Genomic DNA, 21543 nt, shown 5'->3' on the forward strand with positions numbered 1-21543 from the left:
GAGAGGAAGGCCCTCTATGAGGTGGATTGATTCAGTGACTGGGATAATTGGGTTGGGAGTGTCAGAGACAGTGCAATTGGCACAGGACAGAGCAGAATTTAGGGCTGTTGTACATAGGGTCTCTATGAGTCGCAGGCGACTCGACGGCACATAACAACAACAATATATAAATATACTTTTCTTATTTTCTTTGATTACAATATTCAACTAAAGTGTTAAATTCTAGTCCTCCTGACATTTTGCACTGGAATGTCACTTTTTCATTACAATGCAGTTCATACTGTCATTATTACTATGTGCTGTGGAGTGGGCTTGCTCATAGCTGAGCCTCAAGGCAGGTTTTCTGAGGCTGTGAATCTCCTGGAAGGAGGTGCTCATCTTGCTCTCACAGAGTCACTGGTTGATTGGAATCTCCTGATTAGTGAGGTCACTTCCTCACACTGGGACACATGAGAACAGCACTGCTCCTTACTGACCAGACCACCAGAGCTCCCTATGAGTCTTGTAGAAGCAGAGTTAACTTGATATATTTCTAAACATTAAGAACAATAATTATTTAATACTAATCCTTCTTTGGTGAGATGATTTTGTCACTGTAATACTGTATCATTCCAGAAGATATTTGGCACTGCTGATTACTAATATGATCCCACTTCATGAACTAAAAGAAACATCTATAGTTTGTAAAACATAGAGGAGGAAAAGAACTTCAATTAAGTTTATTATGGTGTGGAGAATAATGCAATTGAGACGCAAGAAGAAATATTAAAAAGTATGAGTTCCTTGGAATTTTACATACATCAAATACTCACGTCTTCTATCAGAAGTTCTGATTCTGCCTCTGATTTTCCTGGAAATCGTATCTTCATGTCCATGAGAACAAATAAAGTCTGACTTATTAGTTCATCCTCTTGTTCTTTTGTTTTCTGTCGCTGCAAGGACCCATTCTTAAATGTAAAGAATACATATATTATAAAACTATTATTGTAGAATGAGTATAAGGATCCAAAGCGGGGGAGGGCGGAAGCAGAGGGATGAGGATGTGGGGGGGAGGGAGGATTAATCATGAGGTTGTACAATTTGATGGGTGGAGAGTTAGGGAAATTGGAAGAATCGGTTCTGAAAAATAATGTATTCAAATTTTGTAAAGAAACCAGTATAATTTAAAAAAATAAAAAAAGAATAATATATATTGATGGGGTCTTATATTATTGTGTAAAATTAATCTGAAATATATTTGTAGGTTGCATGTATGAAAGAAAAAAGACAAAATCTTACAAAATACAGAGATGTTGTTGTTGTTGTTTGTCTTTGAGTCAACCACGACTCATAGTGACCCTATGAGCAAAAGGCTTGAAGTCCCTCTACAACTAATGACATTTATCAAAGTTCATAAGGTTTCTGGAGGTATGTTATTAGGAAGTGGATGTCACTTCTCTTTCCAAGATAGAAAGATAGAGATGGAGATGGAGAGGGAGAAGGAGAGAGAGGAGGAGGAAGGGGGAGAGGGAGAGGAGGGGGGGAATATGCTAGATTATTTATTTATACACACATATTTGTTGTTGTTGTGTACCGTCAAGTCAGAACAGACCCATAGATGACCCTCTGGCAGATTTTCAGAGCCAGCTAATCACACTGGAAGAGATTTTTCTCTAGAGGAGCAGCTGGTGGCCTTAAACTGCATGCCTTAGGGATTTCAGCGCAGCTTCTTGCCACTAGGCCAGTATATATATTACTATATATATTTATATAACAATTTATGTAAGCTCAGAAGTTCAAATTAATTGTCACTAAATACTAACTGCCTTAAAGTGGTGACTTTTCAGTGAAGAAGGCTGCAAATCTGAAACTTGTCCATCTTTTTCCACAAAGATGCTGGTGGATTTGAAGCAGCAGGGAAGGTCAGATTTGAAGAGCAGTACAAGTCCCTACAGACTGTCCCACCAGAGCTCCCTAGATTTGTGTAAGCGAGCTATAGTAAATTGTAGTAAAAATTAACTGTACTGCATGAAATATTGATATTATGACGTTTAAATAAATCCCTAGGATTAAATATTAATTCTAAAGAGTGTCTTTCATATTTCTACACAGTTATAATTTTTATTGAATTCAAAACACTAAAATGAAAGTATGAGGTTTAAGAAGGACTTCATGATCAGATTTATTTGGTAGATACGCTTCAAGCAATTTCTTTTAATTAGAAAAAGAAACCTGATATCAAATGAAAGTCATTCAGTACAGTTATTACCCTTTTCTGTACAACGCTATCCACATTAAATAAACAAGTAAAATTGATAATCTGAAGTATGTGAGAACATCTATTTGAGCATCTAAAAGTACTACTGGTTGTAAAATAAATTATCTGAAAGTATATTTATTTACTATATAAAAATCATTATAAATTATGCAAAATATAAAACCAGAAGAGTTGTGTGTCCTATAGAAAAATGGTTCAAGTAATACTAAGGTTCAACATAACCTTTTAAATGAAGTTCGACCAATATTAGGAATCAATTCTATTGTTAAAAAACCTGATGTTTGGCTGGGGGTTTTTTTGCGTGTTTTTTTTTTCAGTCAGGCTAAGATAAAAATGATACAATTTTGTACAATTAATGATTTATTCACTATAAATACTTTTTATAAGAAACAAAAATGATGACTATACACATGGATCTCACCTGATGGCCAACATAGGAATCAGATTGATTAAATCTGTGGAAGGAATCATTGGAGAAGCTCAATATCAGCTATAAAACCAGGTCTGGTGATGATTGTGGAACAGACTACTCATACGCAAGTTCAAACTGAATCTAAAGAAAATTAGAACAAATCTACAAGAACCAAAATTTAAACTTGAGTTTATCCCACCTCAATTTAAAACCATCTCAGGAACAGGTCTGAAGAGTTGAACATGATTGAACAGATACTAGGCGAGCAATGGAATGATATCAAGAATATCATCCATAAAGAATGTAAAATATCCCCCCGGACCCCTCCCACCACCTCAGGTACACTCCACTATGCACCCTTAATTATGGACTCTTGTGATGAGTTACAATGTTTAAGGATGTTATGGGCAGAATACTGAATGATCCAGGATGCATCAAAAGAAGATGGAAGGAGTGCACTGAGTCACTCTACCAGAAAGAGCTGGCTAACACAGAAACAACTTATGGTTAAAAGGCAATGGTGATCAAGGAGGAAGTTCAAGCTGCTCTGAAGGAATGAGCAAAATACAAGGCCCCAGGAACTGATGGAATATTAACTGACATATTTCAACAAAAAGATGCAAACCTGGATTTGCTCACCAGGCTATACCAAGAAATCTAGAGGACAACTGCCTGGACAACTGACTGAAAAGATCCATATTTATTCATATTCCAAATAAAGTGATTCCACAGAGTATGGAAATTATAGAACAACATCACTAATATCATATATTAGCAAAATCCTCCTGAAGATTATCCAAAAATGATTGGAACTATCAAAAAATAACACTGACAGAGAACTACCAGAAGTGCAACCTGGGTTTAGAAGAGGCTGTACTACTAGGGACATCATATCAAATGTATTTGGTTGAAAGCAGAGAGTATCAGAGGAATGTCTACCTGTGTTTCTTTGACTGTGCAAATGCATTTGAGTTGTGTGGATTACAACAAATTGTACCTAACCATGAGAAAAATTAAATCCCAGAACACTTAACTGTGCTCATGAGAAACCTATACTTAGATCAGAAAACAGTCATCAAGGAAATACTGCATGGTTCAAAATCAAGAAAGGAATGTGTCAATGTCAAGGATGTGTCCTTTCTCCATATCTTTTTAATCTATATGCAGAACACATTATTCAGGAGACTGGACTCTATAAGGAGGAATGTGGCATCAGAATTGGAGGGAGACTCATCAATAATCTGTACTATGCAAATGATACAACCTTGCTTGCTGAAATTGAGGAGGACCTGAATTGTTTGCTACAGAAGGCCAAAGAATACAGTCTCCAATATGGACTGAAACACAGCATCAAGAAAACAGATTCTCACAACTGGGCCAATTGGCAGCAAAATAATAGATGGAAAAGAGATTCATGTTGTTAACGACTTCAGTTTACTCAGTTCCACAATCAACCCTTGGCACCAGCAGTCAGGAAATCAAAAGATGAATTGCATTGGGAAAATCTGCAGTCAGAGACTTCTACCGAATGCTAAAAATCAAAGATGTCAGTTAAGAGGCTAAAGTGCATCTGTTCAAGGCCATGGTCTTCGCAATTACTTACTACATATGAGAAAGCTGGACAATGAATAAGGATGAGAGAAGAATGGATACCTTTGAGTTGTGGTGCTAGTGAAGAGTACTGAACATAGAGTGCCAAAAGAACAAACTGGTCTGTCCTGGAGAGGATGAAGCCAAGATCCTTGGGGGCAAGGATTAAAAAACACCTATCTCACATAGTCTGGGCCTGTCGCCAGGAGAGACCAGTCCTTGGAGATGGATATAATGCTTGAAAGAGTGCAAGAAAGGAGTATCTAGGATGAGATGCATTGACACAGTAACTGAAATAATAAGGGTAGATGCATCAGAAACAGAAACAGGCTCAGGATAGGGCAGGGTTCAGAACTATTGTATATAAAATTGCTATGAGTCATAGTCAACTGGAGGGCATATAACAACAACACTGTACATACTATATACCCCAAGCCTGTAACTAAATAATCAGCATTTTATCAAAACTTTTTGTTCTAAAGAGCTTATGTTCTGGGCAAGGCCTTTTTTCACAGCCGGTGCTAAAAAATATCCACCATGTCATTGTTCAATAACCAGTCATGAGATGTCCTCCATGACCATTTATCTTATAATTATGTATTTTAACTGCTTAATAGAGAATTCTGGAGGCCTACTGGTAAGAAGCTGAGTTACAATCACAAAGGCAAGTGGGTTTGAGGTCACGAGCTGCTCTGCAGGAGGAAAATGGGCCATCTCATTCTGTGCAATTACTGCCCCTGAAAACTCGACTGAGGGTCAGCTATGGGCCGGTTCTAACTCGATGGTACACAACAACAACTGATTAATATAGCCATATAACAAATAATGGTAATAATCATGTTTCTCTTTATTTTGCCTTTAAGTGATGACAATAATTGTAATCCAATCAGAATACTGTATTTTGAGACTGTAAATATGTGAGACTTGTAATCATTCCTTGGATTTGGTGGGCTTTGTATTTGGGGGATTTCACATTTTCAAATAATATTTTGTTACTTCAATAAATGTCTGATTTTTCCTTAACAAAATGAGAGTGTTTTCTCTTTCTCTAAAATATAAAAAACATACTTAAATAAATGGGGTTTTTTTAAATTTCTTTTTTAAGTAAACATTATAAGGAAAATTTACCAATTATTTTTTTTAATCTTCCAAACAAGTAAGAGTCCTACTGGATATGATTTGTCAAATTTACAGATTAAATTGCAAGATATACTGGAAAAACTAAATATCCGCTCCAATAGTATTCAGCAAAATTCTCCTACTGCAGCATGAAATGCAAAGTGCAGTAATAGTATTCTCATTGTATATCACTGAGTTCTGTATTATAAGCAAGTCTAACTTGTAAAAGTTCCCTAATACATTGTGTGGTAAACTTTAGCCTAACACAGAACAATCTTGTACAGAAAAATATGTTTCAAGAAGCCCTAAATTTTATCATAGAAAGGATCTGAGGATCATTCTGGCCTCCTCCCAGCTGATGGTCTCTGCCCCTTCTCAGTAAAAAGATTTCTATAAATCTTCAAAGAGTAAAATGAATGACTATCACCTGTGAGTTTGTAGAGTTGGCATCAATACACTGAGGCAGGTGCTTCGTGTAGGAGGAAGCACGGTTTAGGGAATGTGCCCGGGATCCCGATGTTGGCCGGGATGCTGATAACACTTGTTGGGCAGAAAATGGACGATTCTCTCCATTGGATGGTGAATGAGTAGAGATAGATCGAGGGCAGCTGACTGACCGTCTCATGGAGCCTACTGACAATAGAGAAAAGAGAGAGTAGTGTTAGTAGAAATTTCAAACTATATTGAACTTGTTTTTATGTGCCGTCAAGTTGGCTAAGACTCAGAGTGATTCTATGTACATAAACTATGAACCTGACCTATCCTAAACCAATCTTATTATCTCCAACAGACCTATATCCCATTTCACTGAGTCAATGGGTCTCACCCGGGGTCATCCTCTCCTGTGCTATCTGTCCACCCTCCCAAGTATGATGTCCCTCTCTAAGGACTGGTACCTCCTGGCCATGTGCCCAAAGAATGCAAGATGAATCCTCAAAATTCTTGCCTCCAGGGAACAGCTGGTTTCACCCTCTCCAGGACAGACCTGTTTGTTCTCCTGACAGTCTAGAGTATGTTCAACACTCTTCTCCAACACCACAATTCAAAGGCATTGATCTTTCTTCTTTCATCCTTTGTTATTGTCCAGCTCTGTGATGCATAGCAAGTAATTGTGAAGACTTGCCTGGATCAGGTGCACCTGAGTCTCTAGACAGACATCATTGCTCTTCAGTACCCTAGAGAGGTTCCTGACAGCAGACTTTACCAATGCAAATCTTTTGATTTCCTGACTGCTGGTGCCAAGAGTGTTGATTGTGGAACCAAGTAAGCTACTAACTAATAATTAGATCAGAGTGACAATAAATATAAAAATACACACATTAGCATGACAATATGAGATTGGTGTGAATATATTCCTATGAAGTATACAGTTCTACAAATAAAAAATTGAGGTTCAGATGTGATACAGGAAGAAATTACCAATCTCAGGCTTAAATTCTGTCCTAATGCGCTTTCTTTTTACATGTTGTGTTGTTATGTGTCATTGAGTCACCTGTGACTCATACCGACACTATGTACAACAGCCTTAAACCCTGCTCTATCCTGTGCCAAACTTGTCTCTGACACACCTAGTCCCATCCATGTCATCGAGGGTCTTCCTCTCCTGGGTATCCCTCCACCCTCCCAAGCATGACATCCTTCCCCACATTGCAACATGTCCAAAATATGTCAGATGAAGCTTCAGAATCCTTTCCTGCAAGGAGAAGCCTAGTCTCAACCTCTCGAAGATAAATTTGCTTGTTTTCCTAGCAGTCCATGGTATATTCGATATTCTTCTCCAGCACCAAAGCTCAAAGGCATCAGTTCCCCTTCTATCATCCCTAGTCATTGTCCAGCTTTCTGATGCAAAGACCATGGCCTGAATCAGGTGCACCTTAGTCTCCAGATTGACATCATTGCTCTTTAGTACTCTGAAGAGATCTCTGACAGCAGACTTTCACCCAGTGCACTTCATCTTTTAATTGCCTGGCTGCTGGAATAAACGATTGCTCATTGTGGAACCAAGCAAAGTAAAGCTGTTAAAAATCTCATTCTCTTCACCATCTATCATAATGCTGCCACTTGGACCAGTGGTGAGAATCTTTGTTTTCTTGATGTTGAGCAACAATCCATATTAAAGACTGCAGTCCTTGACCTTCTGCAGCAAGCTTCAGGTCCTCCTCAGTTTCAGCAAGCATGGTTGTGTCATTTGCATAATGCAAAATGTTGATGAGTCTACATCCAATTCTGATGCCACATTTCTCCTCATAGAGCTCAGCCTTCCAGATAATCTGTTCCATACATAAATTGAAAAGGTATGGAGATAGGACACATCCCTGGCATACACCCTTCCCAATTTTGAACCATGCAGTGTTTCCTTGCTCTGTTCTGATGACTGCCTCCTGGTCCAAGTATAGGCTTTGCATAAGCACAACCAAGTGTTCTGGGATTCTCATTCTTCTCCGAGTTAGTCACCATTTGTTGTGATCTACATAGTCAAATACCTTTGTATAGTCAATGAAACACAGATAGACATTCCTCTGGGACTCTCTGCTTTCCTCCAAGATCCATCTGACATTAGCGATAATATCCCTAGTAAGATGGAAGGGGCCATTTTACTAGGGATATTATCGCTAATGTCAGATGGATCTTGGAGGAAAGCAGAGAGTCCCAGAGGAATGTCTATCTGTGTTTCATTGACTATGTACCCTGCTCTGAAACAGAGAAGAGAGAAAACTGTTTAAAAGAGACATGTGATTAGGTATTTCTATCATGACAGGAGTCTAGAGCGATGGCTACATGGTGGAGTGGACCTGGGGGAGGGTTTGTAAAATAATGAAAGAATCTTTTACTTTTCCAGGAAGGTAATGTCTGGTGGGGGGAAGCCTTGGGAGGGGACAAATCTACAACAATGAATGAATGGAAATCCAAAGCCTCTGTAAATTTTCACTGAAATTAATAACAAATTCAAATTAAAAAAAAAATAATTAAGTTAGAGTAAGGATGGCAATGGAACCACCTTACCTCTGTAACTTGATTTGTGCCACTATTAGAACCTCTACTCAGACTATTATTGCTTTTCAATTTTTGACTCATGCACTTTTAACTTGTTAGTTAAATTTGTATCTTCTAGGCTGCAACACTTCCATGATACATCTTCAAGGATATGAACATGTACGGCTAAGCACAACTGATAACACTGCATCTAAATTCCAAAATCAATCTCCATAATAGTCTATGTGTTTCCTACTGCCAAAGGGGCCCTTTAGAGTAGTGACAGAAGACATTCACCCTGAAACCCACAGCGTCCCTTTTCAGCAGGAAGTAGCTAAGAGAATACGCCATCCCCTTTTCCTTATGAATCAGGGTGAAGTCTCTCTCAGGGAGGAATGATAGGGAATGGCAAGGGACACACTGACAAAGGAGATTAATCAGAACTGGCTTTGACAAGCACTGTGGCAATTGGACAATTAAAACAGACATGGGGGGGAAAGAAGAACAAACTGGGGATGAGGGTGGAGAAAACAGTGCAACAATGAATGAATGAAAACCCAAAATCCCTGTAAATGTTCATTAAAACTAATAAAATTTAATTTAAAAAAAAAAGAAACAGATGAGGGAGAAAACTGTTTAAAAGGGGAGAAAAAATGGCCCCTTCCAAATCTAACTTGTACTTCAGGCAGTTCTCTGTTGATGTGTTGTTCTAGCCTTTTTGTATAATCTTCAGAAGAATCTTGCTTGCATGTGATATCAATGATGTTGTTCAAAAATTTCCACACTCTGTTGGGTCACTTTTCTTTGGAATGGGAACAAATATAGGTCTCTTCCAGTCAGTTGAGCATGTGGTTGTCCTCCAGATTTCTTGGCACAACTTTGTGAGCACATCCAGAGGAGCATCCATTGAAATATGTAAATTGATATGCTGTCAACTCCTGGGACTTTGTGTTTTGCCAATTCTTTTGGAGCAGCTTGAACTTCTTCCATCATTATCACAGGCTCCTGCTCAGACGTTATTTCATAAAATTCTTCTTTGTCTGCCAACTCCTTTTGGTACAATGACTCTATATACTCTTTCCAACTTCTTTTAATGTTTCCTGGATCATTTAATATTCTTTCCAAAGCATCCTTAAGTATTGAAACTCACTCAAGGCTTGATTTTGTTCTACATTGGCAGCATATTTCCATCCACTTTCCTTAAAATTAGACTAATCATTTGATAAATCAACGTGTAGGTTTGAGACTGGAAAGATACGTAGGGAAAGACAGAAAGCAGTCTAAAGAAGGGCCAGGTAAATGGATAAGTTAAAGAATTATGTCTCATGAGTAAAATAAACAAGCATAAGAAAGCCCTATTATCTTAAAGAAGCTTAAATATGTAATTGGTTTTATAAAAAGCAGGAGCCCAGCCATAAACATATACAATATCAGGAAAGTTAACTTCTTAAGCACTGATGAAGAGTTTAAAAAAACTCAAAAAGCTTCTAATTTAAGATATTGTATTAGTAGAACCATAAGACAAAAAAAAAAAGGCAAAGGGCAAAGTATATTGTTGTTATAATGTGCTATTGAGTCACCTGTGACTCATAGCTACAACAGCTTTGAAGCTTTCCCTATCCAGAGCCAGTCTCGCTGGTTCCAATACACCTTCCCCACAACCCCAGTTTCTGTGTCACTCCATCTCATTGGGGTCGTCTTTTCCTGCATTGTCTCTCCACCCTCCCAAGTATGATTTCTTCTCCAAGGACTTATCCCTCCTGGGCGCGTGCCCAAAATATGTGAGATGGAGTTTCAAAATCCTAGCCTTCAAAGAGAAACTTGATTTCACCCTCTTCAGGACAGAACTGTTTGTTCTCTTGGCAGTCCATAGTGTATTCAATGCCCTTCTCCAGCCCCACAACTCAAAGACAGATTCTTCTTCTGTCACCCTTAGTCACTATACAGCTCTCTGATGCATATCAAATAATTACAAAGACCATGATCTGGATCAGGCACACCTTAGTCTCTAGACTGACATTGTGTCTTCTCAGACATATTTTCCCAGTGCAATTCATTTTTTGAGTTTCTGACTGCTGAGGCCAAGAGTGTTGATTATGGAGCCAAGAAACCTGAAACTGTTAACAACCTCCACCTCTTCTCCGTCTATTGTGGTGCTGCCAATTGGTCCAGTGGTGAGAATCTTTGTCATCTTGATATTCAGCTTCAATCATATTGAAGACTACAGTCTTTGAATTTCTGCAGCAAGTACTTCAGGTATCTCCTCAGTTTCAGTAAGTCAGGTTGTGTCATCTTCATATTGCAGATTGCTGATAGGTGTTCCTCCAATCCTTATGCCACATTCCTCCTCATAAAGCCCAGACTCATGAATGATCTGTTCCACATACAGATTGAAAAGTTATGGAGACAGGACACATCTTTGATGCACCAATTTCCTAATTATGAACCAAGCAGTGTTTTCTTGTTCTGTTCTGATGACTGCTTCCTGGTCCAAGTATAGGTTTTGAGCACAATCAAGTGTTCTGGACTCCCATTCTCCTCAAGGTTAGCCACAAATTGCTATCATCCACATAGTCAAATGCCTTTGTATAGTCAATGAAACACAGATAGATAATACTCTGGTACTCTTTGCTTTCAGCAAAGATCAATCAGGCATTGACAATAATACCTCCAGTGTGACAAACTCTTTTAAACCCAGCTTATACTTCTGGTAATTCTGTCGATATGCCATTCAAGCCATTTTTGGATAATGTTCAGTAGGATTTTGCTTGAATGTGATTATGTAATTAGTAATATTGTTCAATAATTTCCACACTCTGTTGCGTCATCTTTTTTTTTTTAATGTGAATAAATATGGATCTCATCCAGTCAGTTGGTCAGGCAGTGGTCCTCCAGATTTCTTGACCCAACTTGGTGGAAATGTTCAGGGCAGCATCTGTTTGTTGAAATATTTCAATTGGTATTCCATCAATTCCTGGGGAGTGTCTTTCGTCAGTTTCTTCAGAGCAGCCTGGACTTCCTCTTTCATTGCCATTGTCCCTTGGCCATATGTTGTTTCTTGAAATTATTCTGTATCATCCAATTTTTAAATTTTTTTTGGTACAGTGACTCTGTATATTCCATCTCCTTCTTTTTTTTTTTAATAAAATTTTTATTTTTATACTGGCGGGACAGTGCAGGAGAGGAACACTCCAGATGAAATGGATTGAAACAGTGATTGGGGCAATGATGATTGGTGTGTTAGAATTAGTGAGACCGGCTCAGGACAGGGCAGGATTCAGAGCTGCTGTACATAGGGTCACTATGGTCACAGGTAACTCAACTGCACGTAACAACAACAAACAACAATTGGTTTATATACAAAGTTTGTGTACATTATTTTTCACATCAGATCTTTCCCATTTGCTTTATCCACCCCTTCATCTACCCATCAAATGGCACAACCCTATCACTTACCCCACACCCCGCCTATCCTTATCACTCTGATCCTTCTCTTTCTAATTTGAATCTTCATACACATTTTACTTGTTATCTTTCTATTTCTAAAATAATGGTCTTATACAGTATTTGTCCTTATGGGATTGAGTTAGTTCATTTATCATAATGTTCTCTAGTCCCTCCAAAGTTAATTGGTGATTTTTAAAATCATTGCTCCCGTATGCTTTGTGCTTCCTGGATCATTTCATTTCCTGCCCCTAGCATCTTTAAGTATTTTAATTGAAGGCTTACATTTGTTCTATAGTTCCTTCAGCTTAAGAAATGCTGAGAGAGTTCAAGTCCTTTCATTTTCCAATGCCAGCTGTTTGCCCATTTCATTATAATACTTTGTTTTGTCTTCCTAAGGTGCCCTTTGGAATCTTCTATTCAGCTCCTTAATTTCTTGATTTTTTTCCCTTTATTTTGGCTTTTCATTGTTCTAGCACAATATTCAGGGTCTCTTTTGATATCCATCTAGGTCTTCTCCCTCTATCTTTGTAATATCATTTTTGGACAACAGCTCTTTTGGAGAACAGCTGTCTGGCTAAGAGATTGGAAGAGGTCCATATTTGTTCCCATTCCCTAGAAAGGTCATACAACAGAATGTGGAAGCTACTGAACAATATCATTAATATCACATACAAGCAAAATACTGCCAAGGATCATTAAAAAATGGCTGGAACAGTACATAGATATGAAACAGCCAGAAATTCAAGCAGGATTTAGAAGAGCAACCAGGGATATAATTGCTGGTGTCAGCTGGATCCTGGCTCAAAGTAGAGAATTTCAGAAGAATGTCTATTTGTACTATATTGACTATGCAAAGTACTTGACGGAGTAGATCATAACAAGTTGTGGTTGACATTGAGGAGAATGGGAATCCCAGAGCAATTAACTGTGCTCATACAAAATCTATACCTATACCAAGAAGCTGTTATGCAAACAGAGCAGGGAAACATTGCATGGTCTAAAATTAAGAAGAGATTGTGTCTGGGCTGTATTCTCTCTTCATACCTATTCAATCTGTATGCTGAACAAAGTATTCAAGAATCTGGACTTTATGGAAAGGAATGTGGCATCAAGATCAGAGGGAAAGGAGGATCAGAGTACTCATCAAGAAACTGAGTTATGCAGATGACACAACCTTGTTTGTTGAAAATGAGGACAACCTGAAACGCTTGTTGCAGAAGATCAAGGAATGCAGCCTTCAATACGGCTTGCATTTCATGTCAAAACAAAGATTCTTACCACTGGACCAATAGGCAACATCAGGTGGATGGAGAAGATATTAAAACTGTCAATAAATTCATTTTATGTGGATCCAAAATTAACATCCTTGGTACCAGCATTCAAAAACAAGAGACATATTGCATTGGGAAAGTCTGTAGTTAGGGACCTCTCCAAATAATTGAGGACTAAGAGGCATCTGATTCATGCCATGGTCATTTTGATTACTTGCTCTGAGAGCTGGATAAAGAATAGGGATGGCAAAAGAAGAACTTATGTCTTTGAGTTATGGTGTTGTTGAAGAGCATTTAATAATATCTCATAGACAGCCAAGAGCACAAACCGCTATGTCATAGAGAGTGTGCAGCCAGAGTGCTCTTTGGAGGCAAGAATGATGAGGTTTCACCTCACATACTTCAGGTCTGTCGTGAAGAGCAGCTATTCTTTGGAAAGGGACACAATGCTGTGAAGAGTGGAGGGTCAGTGAAGGAGAGGAAGATCTTTAATTAGATGGAATGACATAGGGACTGCCTCAACGGGCTCTAGTTTATCAGGAAGTGTGAAGATGGCACAGGACAGGATGAGGTTTAGATCCACTGTTCATAGGGTCGCTATGAGGCATACTCGACTCAACAGCACCTAACAACAACAATAAAAGAGAATCATGGACACATTACTATCATGGTTGAATAAAGATTAAAACACAAAATATGAGAGAAAATTACAAAAATAAAGAAAGGAAGAAAGGGGGCGAGGACAGTTTCATGTTTTCCTGAGTACTTCTTGTTTCTTACAACTTAAATGCATACTCATCATGAAAATGAGAAGGAATAAAATTTCAACTTTTTCACAAATGGGTGGCTCAAAGATGTATGTTGTTGTTATTGTGTACAGTTGAGTCGGAACTGACTCAGTTGACCCTCGTGCAAGTTTTCAGACTCAGTTTAATCATACAGGAAGAGATTGTCCATCTTTTCCCCATGGAGCATCTGGTAGATTTGAGCAGCACGCCTTTGAGATAATAGCATAGGTCCTTACCACCAAACCACCAGAGCCCCCTCATAGATATATAGCCAAGTTAATGTATAGCTAAATTGTTCTTGTTATATGCCGTCAAGTGGCCTGTGACCCATGGTGACCTGATGTACAGCAGCTCTGAACCCTGTCCTGAGTCAGTCTCACTAATTCAGACACATCTACCCCCATTTACCCAGTTATTGTATTGATCTATTTCATCAGAGGGCTTCTTCTCCTGCACTGTCCCTTCATCCTTCCGAACATGATGTCCTTCTCCAAGGACCGGTCTCTCCTGGCCATGTGCCCAAAGTATGTGAAAGAGCTTCAAAATCCTAGCCTCCAAGGAAATATATGCATGTATTTAAAAAGAAAAAAAGCAAAATAGGTGAGGAAGATGTAGGAAAAGAGAAAATATTTGTTTAAAAGAGAATAAACAATAGATGTGCCATAAGGCAAATTTTAAAACATTTTACACAATTCATACAAGAATTTAACTCTTAGGAAAAGCAAGGATGGAGAAGAGATTGAGGCTGTTAATTGCAGCTTGCTTAGTTCCACAGTCAACACTCTTGGCACTAGCAGTTAGGAAATCAAAAGATGAATAGCATTTGGGAAATACGCTGTCAGCAACTTCTCTAGAGTCTTTGGAGAAGGATATCATGCTTGAAATGGCCTGGGGACAGCACAGAAGACAAAAAACACAGATAAGATGACACAATAACTGGGGTAATAAGGGTAGGTGTGTCATAGACCATGAGATTGGCTCAGGATAGAGCAGCATTCAGAATTGTGCACAGGGTCACTATGAGTCTCAGTGAACTCAATGGCACGGCAAGTAACAAAAACAAAAGCAAGGAACTACAGCAGAATGGACTATTAACATCGTTAGTTGTACTCTTTCATTCATCACTTTCAGAATCTGAAGAGTTGGAAAAACATGCCCACGAAGTAAAAATACACTTTAGATCTCCTCATGCACAACCAGGGAGTTTATTTGGCCCAAAGTCTTTTTGCTGGATTCAATAATTCAAATTACATAATTCTTGATAAACAAATCGATGAGAAGGAAATGAACTTACTAGATGGTTGAATTAATTTGTAGTGGCTGGAGTTTTTAAGATTATACGTAACTTGCTTTTCTCTTTTCCTGCTTTGATAATCATCTTTTTCATTTTCTTCAGATTCTGAGCAGCTCCTGCTACTGTCATAACTGCTGTCACTGCTGTAGCACTTCTGTTTCTTTATTATCTCAGAACTCTCTGGCATAGAAGATAAAGGCTGGAATAGAGAGGAATATGTTATTTTTAAAGAATTATAGAAAGTTTATTATCAAGGCCAGTTACTGCTTTTGATTTCCAAATAATACTTGCTGCCTCTATGATCCCCATTGTCACAGTGCTGCTTAGACTTGTACTGCTCACTCATCTTTCTCATTCCACAAAACACTCTTTCTCAAATGATATAGGGAAGTGATGATGAGAAATATGTTGCTTCTACTGAAATCATAATTAAACTTTTATTATTCACATTTTTATAGTAGTAATAAAAGACCCTGGAATTCACAAAGAAAGATTAACAGAATAAGTAAAAAAAAATTGAGATGAAAATAAAGAACACTGAGACATAGGCTTATCCCAGCAATAACAGCAGGGTTGAATAAGATAATAACAACAACAAGAAAAATGCTAATGAGAATGCAGAGAGCAGCTCTCTCATGCACTCCTGATGAGATTGTAAAATGATACAACCACGAAGGAAGGCAGTCTGGTGCTTCCTCAAATGACTGAAAATAGAAATACCATTTGATTCAGTTATTCCACAACTAGGAATACACGCTAAAGAAATCAGAGCTGTGACACAAAGAAATTCACATACATTCATGTTTATTTAAGCATTTAAATAATCACAATTCTATAAATTGAAGCAGTCCAGGTATCCACCAACAAAAGAACAGAAAGAAAAATTGTGGTATATTCACACAGTGAAATATTACACAGCATTGAAAAACAATGAAGAACTCATGAAACACACATGCTTGAGTCTAGAGGACACTGTTGTTGTCTAGTAGGCATTATGCTGAGTGAAATAACTTAGTCACAAAAGAACAAATACTGTGCATGACCACTGTTTTAAAATAAGTGTGTTATAAGGGTGAAGAACAGGGAAAAAATGGCCAGGTATCAGACAGTGAATTGGTACAGGTGAAAGGAAGGTCAACCTGAAATGAATAGATAAGTATTATGTGCTTTGCAATTAACAATTAGGAACTGACCATGTATTACAGATTGGCAAGGGTAGATATCTATAAGAATGAGAGAATGAAAACCCAATTTCTTTGTAAACTTTCATTCACTCACATTAAAAAACTATATAAATATCAAACATAATCACCTTTTCTTTATTTCCATACAGAGAGATTATTCCTCTAGACACAGTGGTGTGTGTACCTTTGTTGTGTCACTAATGTTCACCATAAATGTGTAAGAGAGATGTGGACAGGTAAGGGGACCAGAGAAGAGGAGGAACTAGAAAAGAAGCAAAGAAGGAAACCAGAGAAGCCACTTTACAACAAGGCTTCAACCAGAGTCTATAAAACTATCTATTCAGACAATAAGCAGCAAGAAGCAAGTCATTCTTCACATGGCTAATTTGTTGCCAGGATTTGTATATATTTTTTTAATCAGATAATTATTTACTTTGTAACTTTGTTAGAATAATGTATGTCTCTCTCTTCTCACAGGATACTTAATTCTGAAAGCATGTGTTCTGGGCAATATGGAGCAACACTGTACTATGTTGTTTATGCTACATAAAAATAATGCATATAATGTGAAAAATAGGGTTTTTTAAATAGCATATAAGTCTTACTCTGAAGGACAAAACTACAAAGAGTAAAAATGCAATGCTCTGATGTTCTACTAGCTCCATTTGATTTCTCTGATTCCAATCCTCCTAATCTGTGTGTTTCTAATGATGCTATTGAAGGAAGAGGAGAGTAGTGGAGCAGTTTCACTTCAGAAATAATGTACTATGGACTATGAACTATGGACAAGACAATATTATAGCTTAATCATTTTAAGATACTTGTTATTACACAAAACTACCTATTCCTGCTGGGAGACAGTACTACTGTTGTAAACTTAGTGTTTGTTCTATGTTAAATCAAACAAAGTGCTTTAATGTCATCATTCACCATAGTAAAATTCTCAGATATCATGGGATTTAAATGTAAGAAGGTAGAGCCTTTGGTGTAAGCATGTATGACAAGAGATAAAAGGAGAAAAACACTTCATGAAATGTCTATAATACACAAAAAGCCAAAGTATGGTTTCCTTGAAGTTAAATAATCTTTGTAAACACTGAAAAATAGCCCAAGCATAAAAGTAATTTATTACATTAAAGAATCAAGTTGTGTTTAAATGTATATTCTCATTCGATAACCAAGGGTTTACTCAACACTAACAATGTTCAAGAAGACAGGTGTAAAAGCATTTTACCAGCAACATAATAATCAAAATTTTGATAGTCATGGGAACAGGAATTTTAGGAGAAGTATGTTTCTTCAGAAGCTTAGCACACACAGAAGAAACAGGGGCACAATCTGGTTTGCTAATAGTGCCCTCCTTTCTGCAGACAAATAGTTTAAGGTTTCTGAAGGAAACAGAATGCATAATGACTCATTTGAGTCCATAAAGACTCACGAGGGTAAATGGGTAGTTGAGCCTTCTTGTAATAAATATGCATCTGGGACTTTCTGACCAATATATTTTCCCATGCAATCATTAATAACTCACAGCAGAATCTGCACTGTGTGCAGTGTCACCCCGTGACTTGAGACCATGCCCCCTGCATACAAACTGTGAAAGTTGGTGACACTGTTATCTTGCCACCCCAGGAAAGGATAGTAAGCTTCAGGAGAGAAAAGGCATGAGGTGAGAAACTGCTGCCCAGAACAAGCCCTTTGGGATGCTTGTGGGGAGAAGGGACTGAAACCTCCCTGTGGATAGGTCCCTCCATTTGGGGATCCTTGCCTCTATGGCAGTGGGGACATTCTAGGAACAAAATAGGACAACAGAGATTGAGACCTAGAACTACAAATAAGGGAAAAGTATTTTTTTTTACTTTTTCAACTGGCAGGTTGAGCTGCAAAAAAGAGAGCTGACTTGAAACTCTTTAAGATATAAACTGCTCGAGTGGAGTAATTGGGCTCATACTACTCTGGTCACTTCACAAATGAAGGAGGACAATAGTGTTTGGGACAGGGAACTACAGTGAGATTCTTGGAGGGCTGATGTACAGAACAGAGAGACTCTGAAGTGCCTTAGGAAAGGCAAATTTCCCAGAAAGAACTTCCAGAAAGGTGAATGGCACACCCTATAGATTGAACACTTTAATCTGGCAACTAACCAATAACATCATAAATATAAGAATAACCGGCAACTTATTCAGAAACAATAGGAACAGTCTAACACTTATAAAAAAGAAACTTCACATAATGTTGAGAAAGCAGCAGACAGCTTCAAACGCTGTTAAAATTAAAAAATTAAGCCTTTTCAAAAAAAAAAGCAGAGAATATTACAAACCTCATTAATACCCTAGAGTCAAGAAGACAGATTATACATGTTGATATATAATTCAAGCTTCTATGGAAGAAAGTACAAATGATGAAAGAAACAATGGAAGTCACAAATAAAAGGAATACCCTAGAGGTAGAGAACCAGAAGAAATATATTGATGAAGAGTTATTTGAAAAAAGGTGCAAATGATGAAAGGAACAAAAGAAACAACCATGAAAGCAAAAACTCCAGAAACATGGAGCCAGAAGAAATATACTGAAGAGGAAGAACTTGTATAACTACAGAAAAAAATTCAAAAGACGGAAGAAAGAATTGAAATTCCTCTAAATAAAAGATAAAGACAGAATACTAAAAGTAGCATGAGATAAACGAAGTCAACTACAAAGGTTAAACAATAACATTAAATTCTGGTTTGTCAGCAGAAACCACAAGAGCAAGAACACAAATAAGATGGCGTATAAAGAAAGTTGAACAAAACAACTGCCAACCAAGGATCCTGTGCTCAGCAAAGCTCTCCACCAAATATGAAGGAGAAATAATATCCTCTGCAGAAAAGAAAGAACTTAAGGAATATGTGAAAATAAGACCAAATCTACAAGAACATTTAAGGAAAGATCTTCGCACAGAGACACAAAAGGAAAGTAAAAGTAAATAGTAACAAGAAACAACAGAAAAAAGAAACAGAGCCAAATAGAAATCATAAAACGTGGCCTGCCAATAATCACACTTAATGTGAACAGACTATATACACCAATAAAGAGAAGTAGAAAAATGCATAAAAGAGCAAAGTCCATCAGTATGTTGTCTACGAGAGACACATCTAAGAAAGGAAGAATAAGACTGACTCAAAATCAAAAGCTGGAAAAAATATACCAAGCAAACGGCATCACAAAAAAAGCAGAGGTGGCAAAAAAAAAAAACCAACCCAACTCTGATAATATAGGCTTCAGAATGAAAACCACCATAAAATATAAGGAAGAGCATTATATAAGGATTAAAGGCACAACAGATCAAGAAGACATAACATTGGTCAACATATATGCACCAAATGATAGACCTGCTAAATACATAAAAAAAACTGTTAACAAAATTGAAGAAAGAAATATACAGCACCAACATAGTGGTAAGAGACTTTCATACACCACTCTCATCAAAGGATAAGTCAACGCAAAAGAAACATAAAAAAGATCCAGAAAATCTAAACTACACAGTCAGCCAACTTTATCTTGTGTATGTATTCTGAGCACTGCAGCCAAAGAAAACTCAACTTCCTTCTCAAGCACACACAGTACATTCTCCAGAATTGATCACATATTAGAACACAAAGTAAGCCTCAACAGATTCTAAAACATTTAAATAATGCAAGGTATTTTCTCAGACCACAATGACATAAAACTAGAAATTAAGCACAAGAGGATAAAGCTTATAAAGACACCAACTTGGAATCTAAATAACACCCTGTTGGAACATGATTCTGTTATAAAAGAAGTAAATCATGAATAAAGAAAAGTTCATTGAACAAATTATAATCAAAATACAACGTACCAAAACTTCTGGGATGTAGGTAAGGCAGTATTCAGGGGGCAGTTCACAGCAATAGACAAACACATAGAAAATGAAGAAGCAAAGTTAATGATCTAACTCAACACCTTCATCAAATAGAAAAAGAACAACAATCTACCAACTCAATCTCATATATATATAGGATAATTCACCTAAAAGAAAAAAAAAAAGCACAGTATAGCTTCTTCTCCAATATGCATGGAACATTCTCCAGAATAGATCACATTTTAGGTCATGGCAAGCATCAATAAATTAAAAACACAGAAATAATGCAAAGCATATTCTCAGACCACAGTGCTACAAAATTAGAAATAAATAACAAGAGGATAAAGAAGAAAAAAATAACCCCATACATTTGGAAGCTGAACAACACCTTGCTTGAACATGACTGGGTACTAGAAGAAATAAAAAATGAAATTAAAAAGTTTCTGGGGAAAAAAAAGTGACAATGAAAACACAACTTACCAAAACCTCTGAGAAACAGCCAAAGCTGTCATCAGAGGTCAATTTACAGCAATAAGTAAGCATATCAAAAGGCAGGAAAAAGATCACCTTTGACTTGTTAACCCAACATCTCCAACAAAATGAAAAAAGAACAGCAAGAAAACCCAACACGCTCTACAAAAACTGAAATTATAAAAATTAGGGCAGAAATGAATGAAATAGAAAAGAGAAAAACAATTGAAACCATCAACAAAACTAGGAGCTGATTTTTCAAAAAAGTCAATAAAATTGACAAACCACTAGCAAAACTAACAAAGAAAGAGAGACATGAATCTGAAGAAAACATGAAATGTCACAAAAGAACCAACTAAAATAAAATGTCTAATAATGGAATATTAGGAAAAACTCTACTGAAACATATATGAAAACCTAGAGGAAATAGACAAATACTTAGAAATTCACAACCTACTTAAACTGACACAAACTGAAACTGAACACCTGAAGAGACCCATTAGAAAAGAAGACATTGAAAAGGTAATAAAAAACTTCTAGCCAAAAAAAGCCCTGGGCAGATGGTTTACAAAACAATTTTATCAACATTTCAGAGAAGAAATTTCACCAATAGTACATCAACTATTTCAGAATATAGAAAATGTTGGAATTCTCCCAGACTCATTCTATGAAGCTTTACCAAAGCCAGGTAAAGACACCACCAAAATAGAAAACTATAGGCCAATATCTCTCATGAATATAGATGCAAAATCCTGAATAAAATCCTGGCCAATGAAATTCAACAATGTTGTTGTTGTTGTTATGTGTCATCGAGTCGTTTCCGACTCATAGCGACCCTATGCACAACAGCTCTAAACCCTGCTCTATCCTGCGCC

At 37.3% G+C, this 21543-nt stretch overlaps 1 protein-coding gene across 1 annotated transcript in view; it reads right to left on the reverse strand.

The window, feature by feature from the left end:
* Positions 1-21543, reverse strand: part of TTLL7 (tubulin tyrosine ligase-like family, member 7) — a 216356-nt gene that overhangs the window by 88204 nt on the left and 106609 nt on the right. The window contains exons 14-16 of the mRNA XM_006898356.1: positions 15152-15350; positions 5800-6008; positions 813-947 (exon numbers count right to left, since the gene is read on the reverse strand). Of these exons, the coding sequence (XP_006898418.1) occupies positions 813-947; positions 5800-6008; positions 15152-15350 (543 nt within the window). The remainder of the gene's footprint in view (positions 1-812; positions 948-5799; positions 6009-15151; positions 15351-21543) is intronic.

Source organism: Elephantulus edwardii, unplaced genomic scaffold (assembly GCF_000299155.1).
Source record: "Elephantulus edwardii isolate Elephantulus edwardi_28Jun2011 unplaced genomic scaffold, EleEdw1.0 scaffold00227, whole genome shotgun sequence".
NCBI classification, from domain to species: domain Eukaryota; kingdom Metazoa; phylum Chordata; class Mammalia; order Macroscelidea; family Macroscelididae; genus Elephantulus; species Elephantulus edwardii.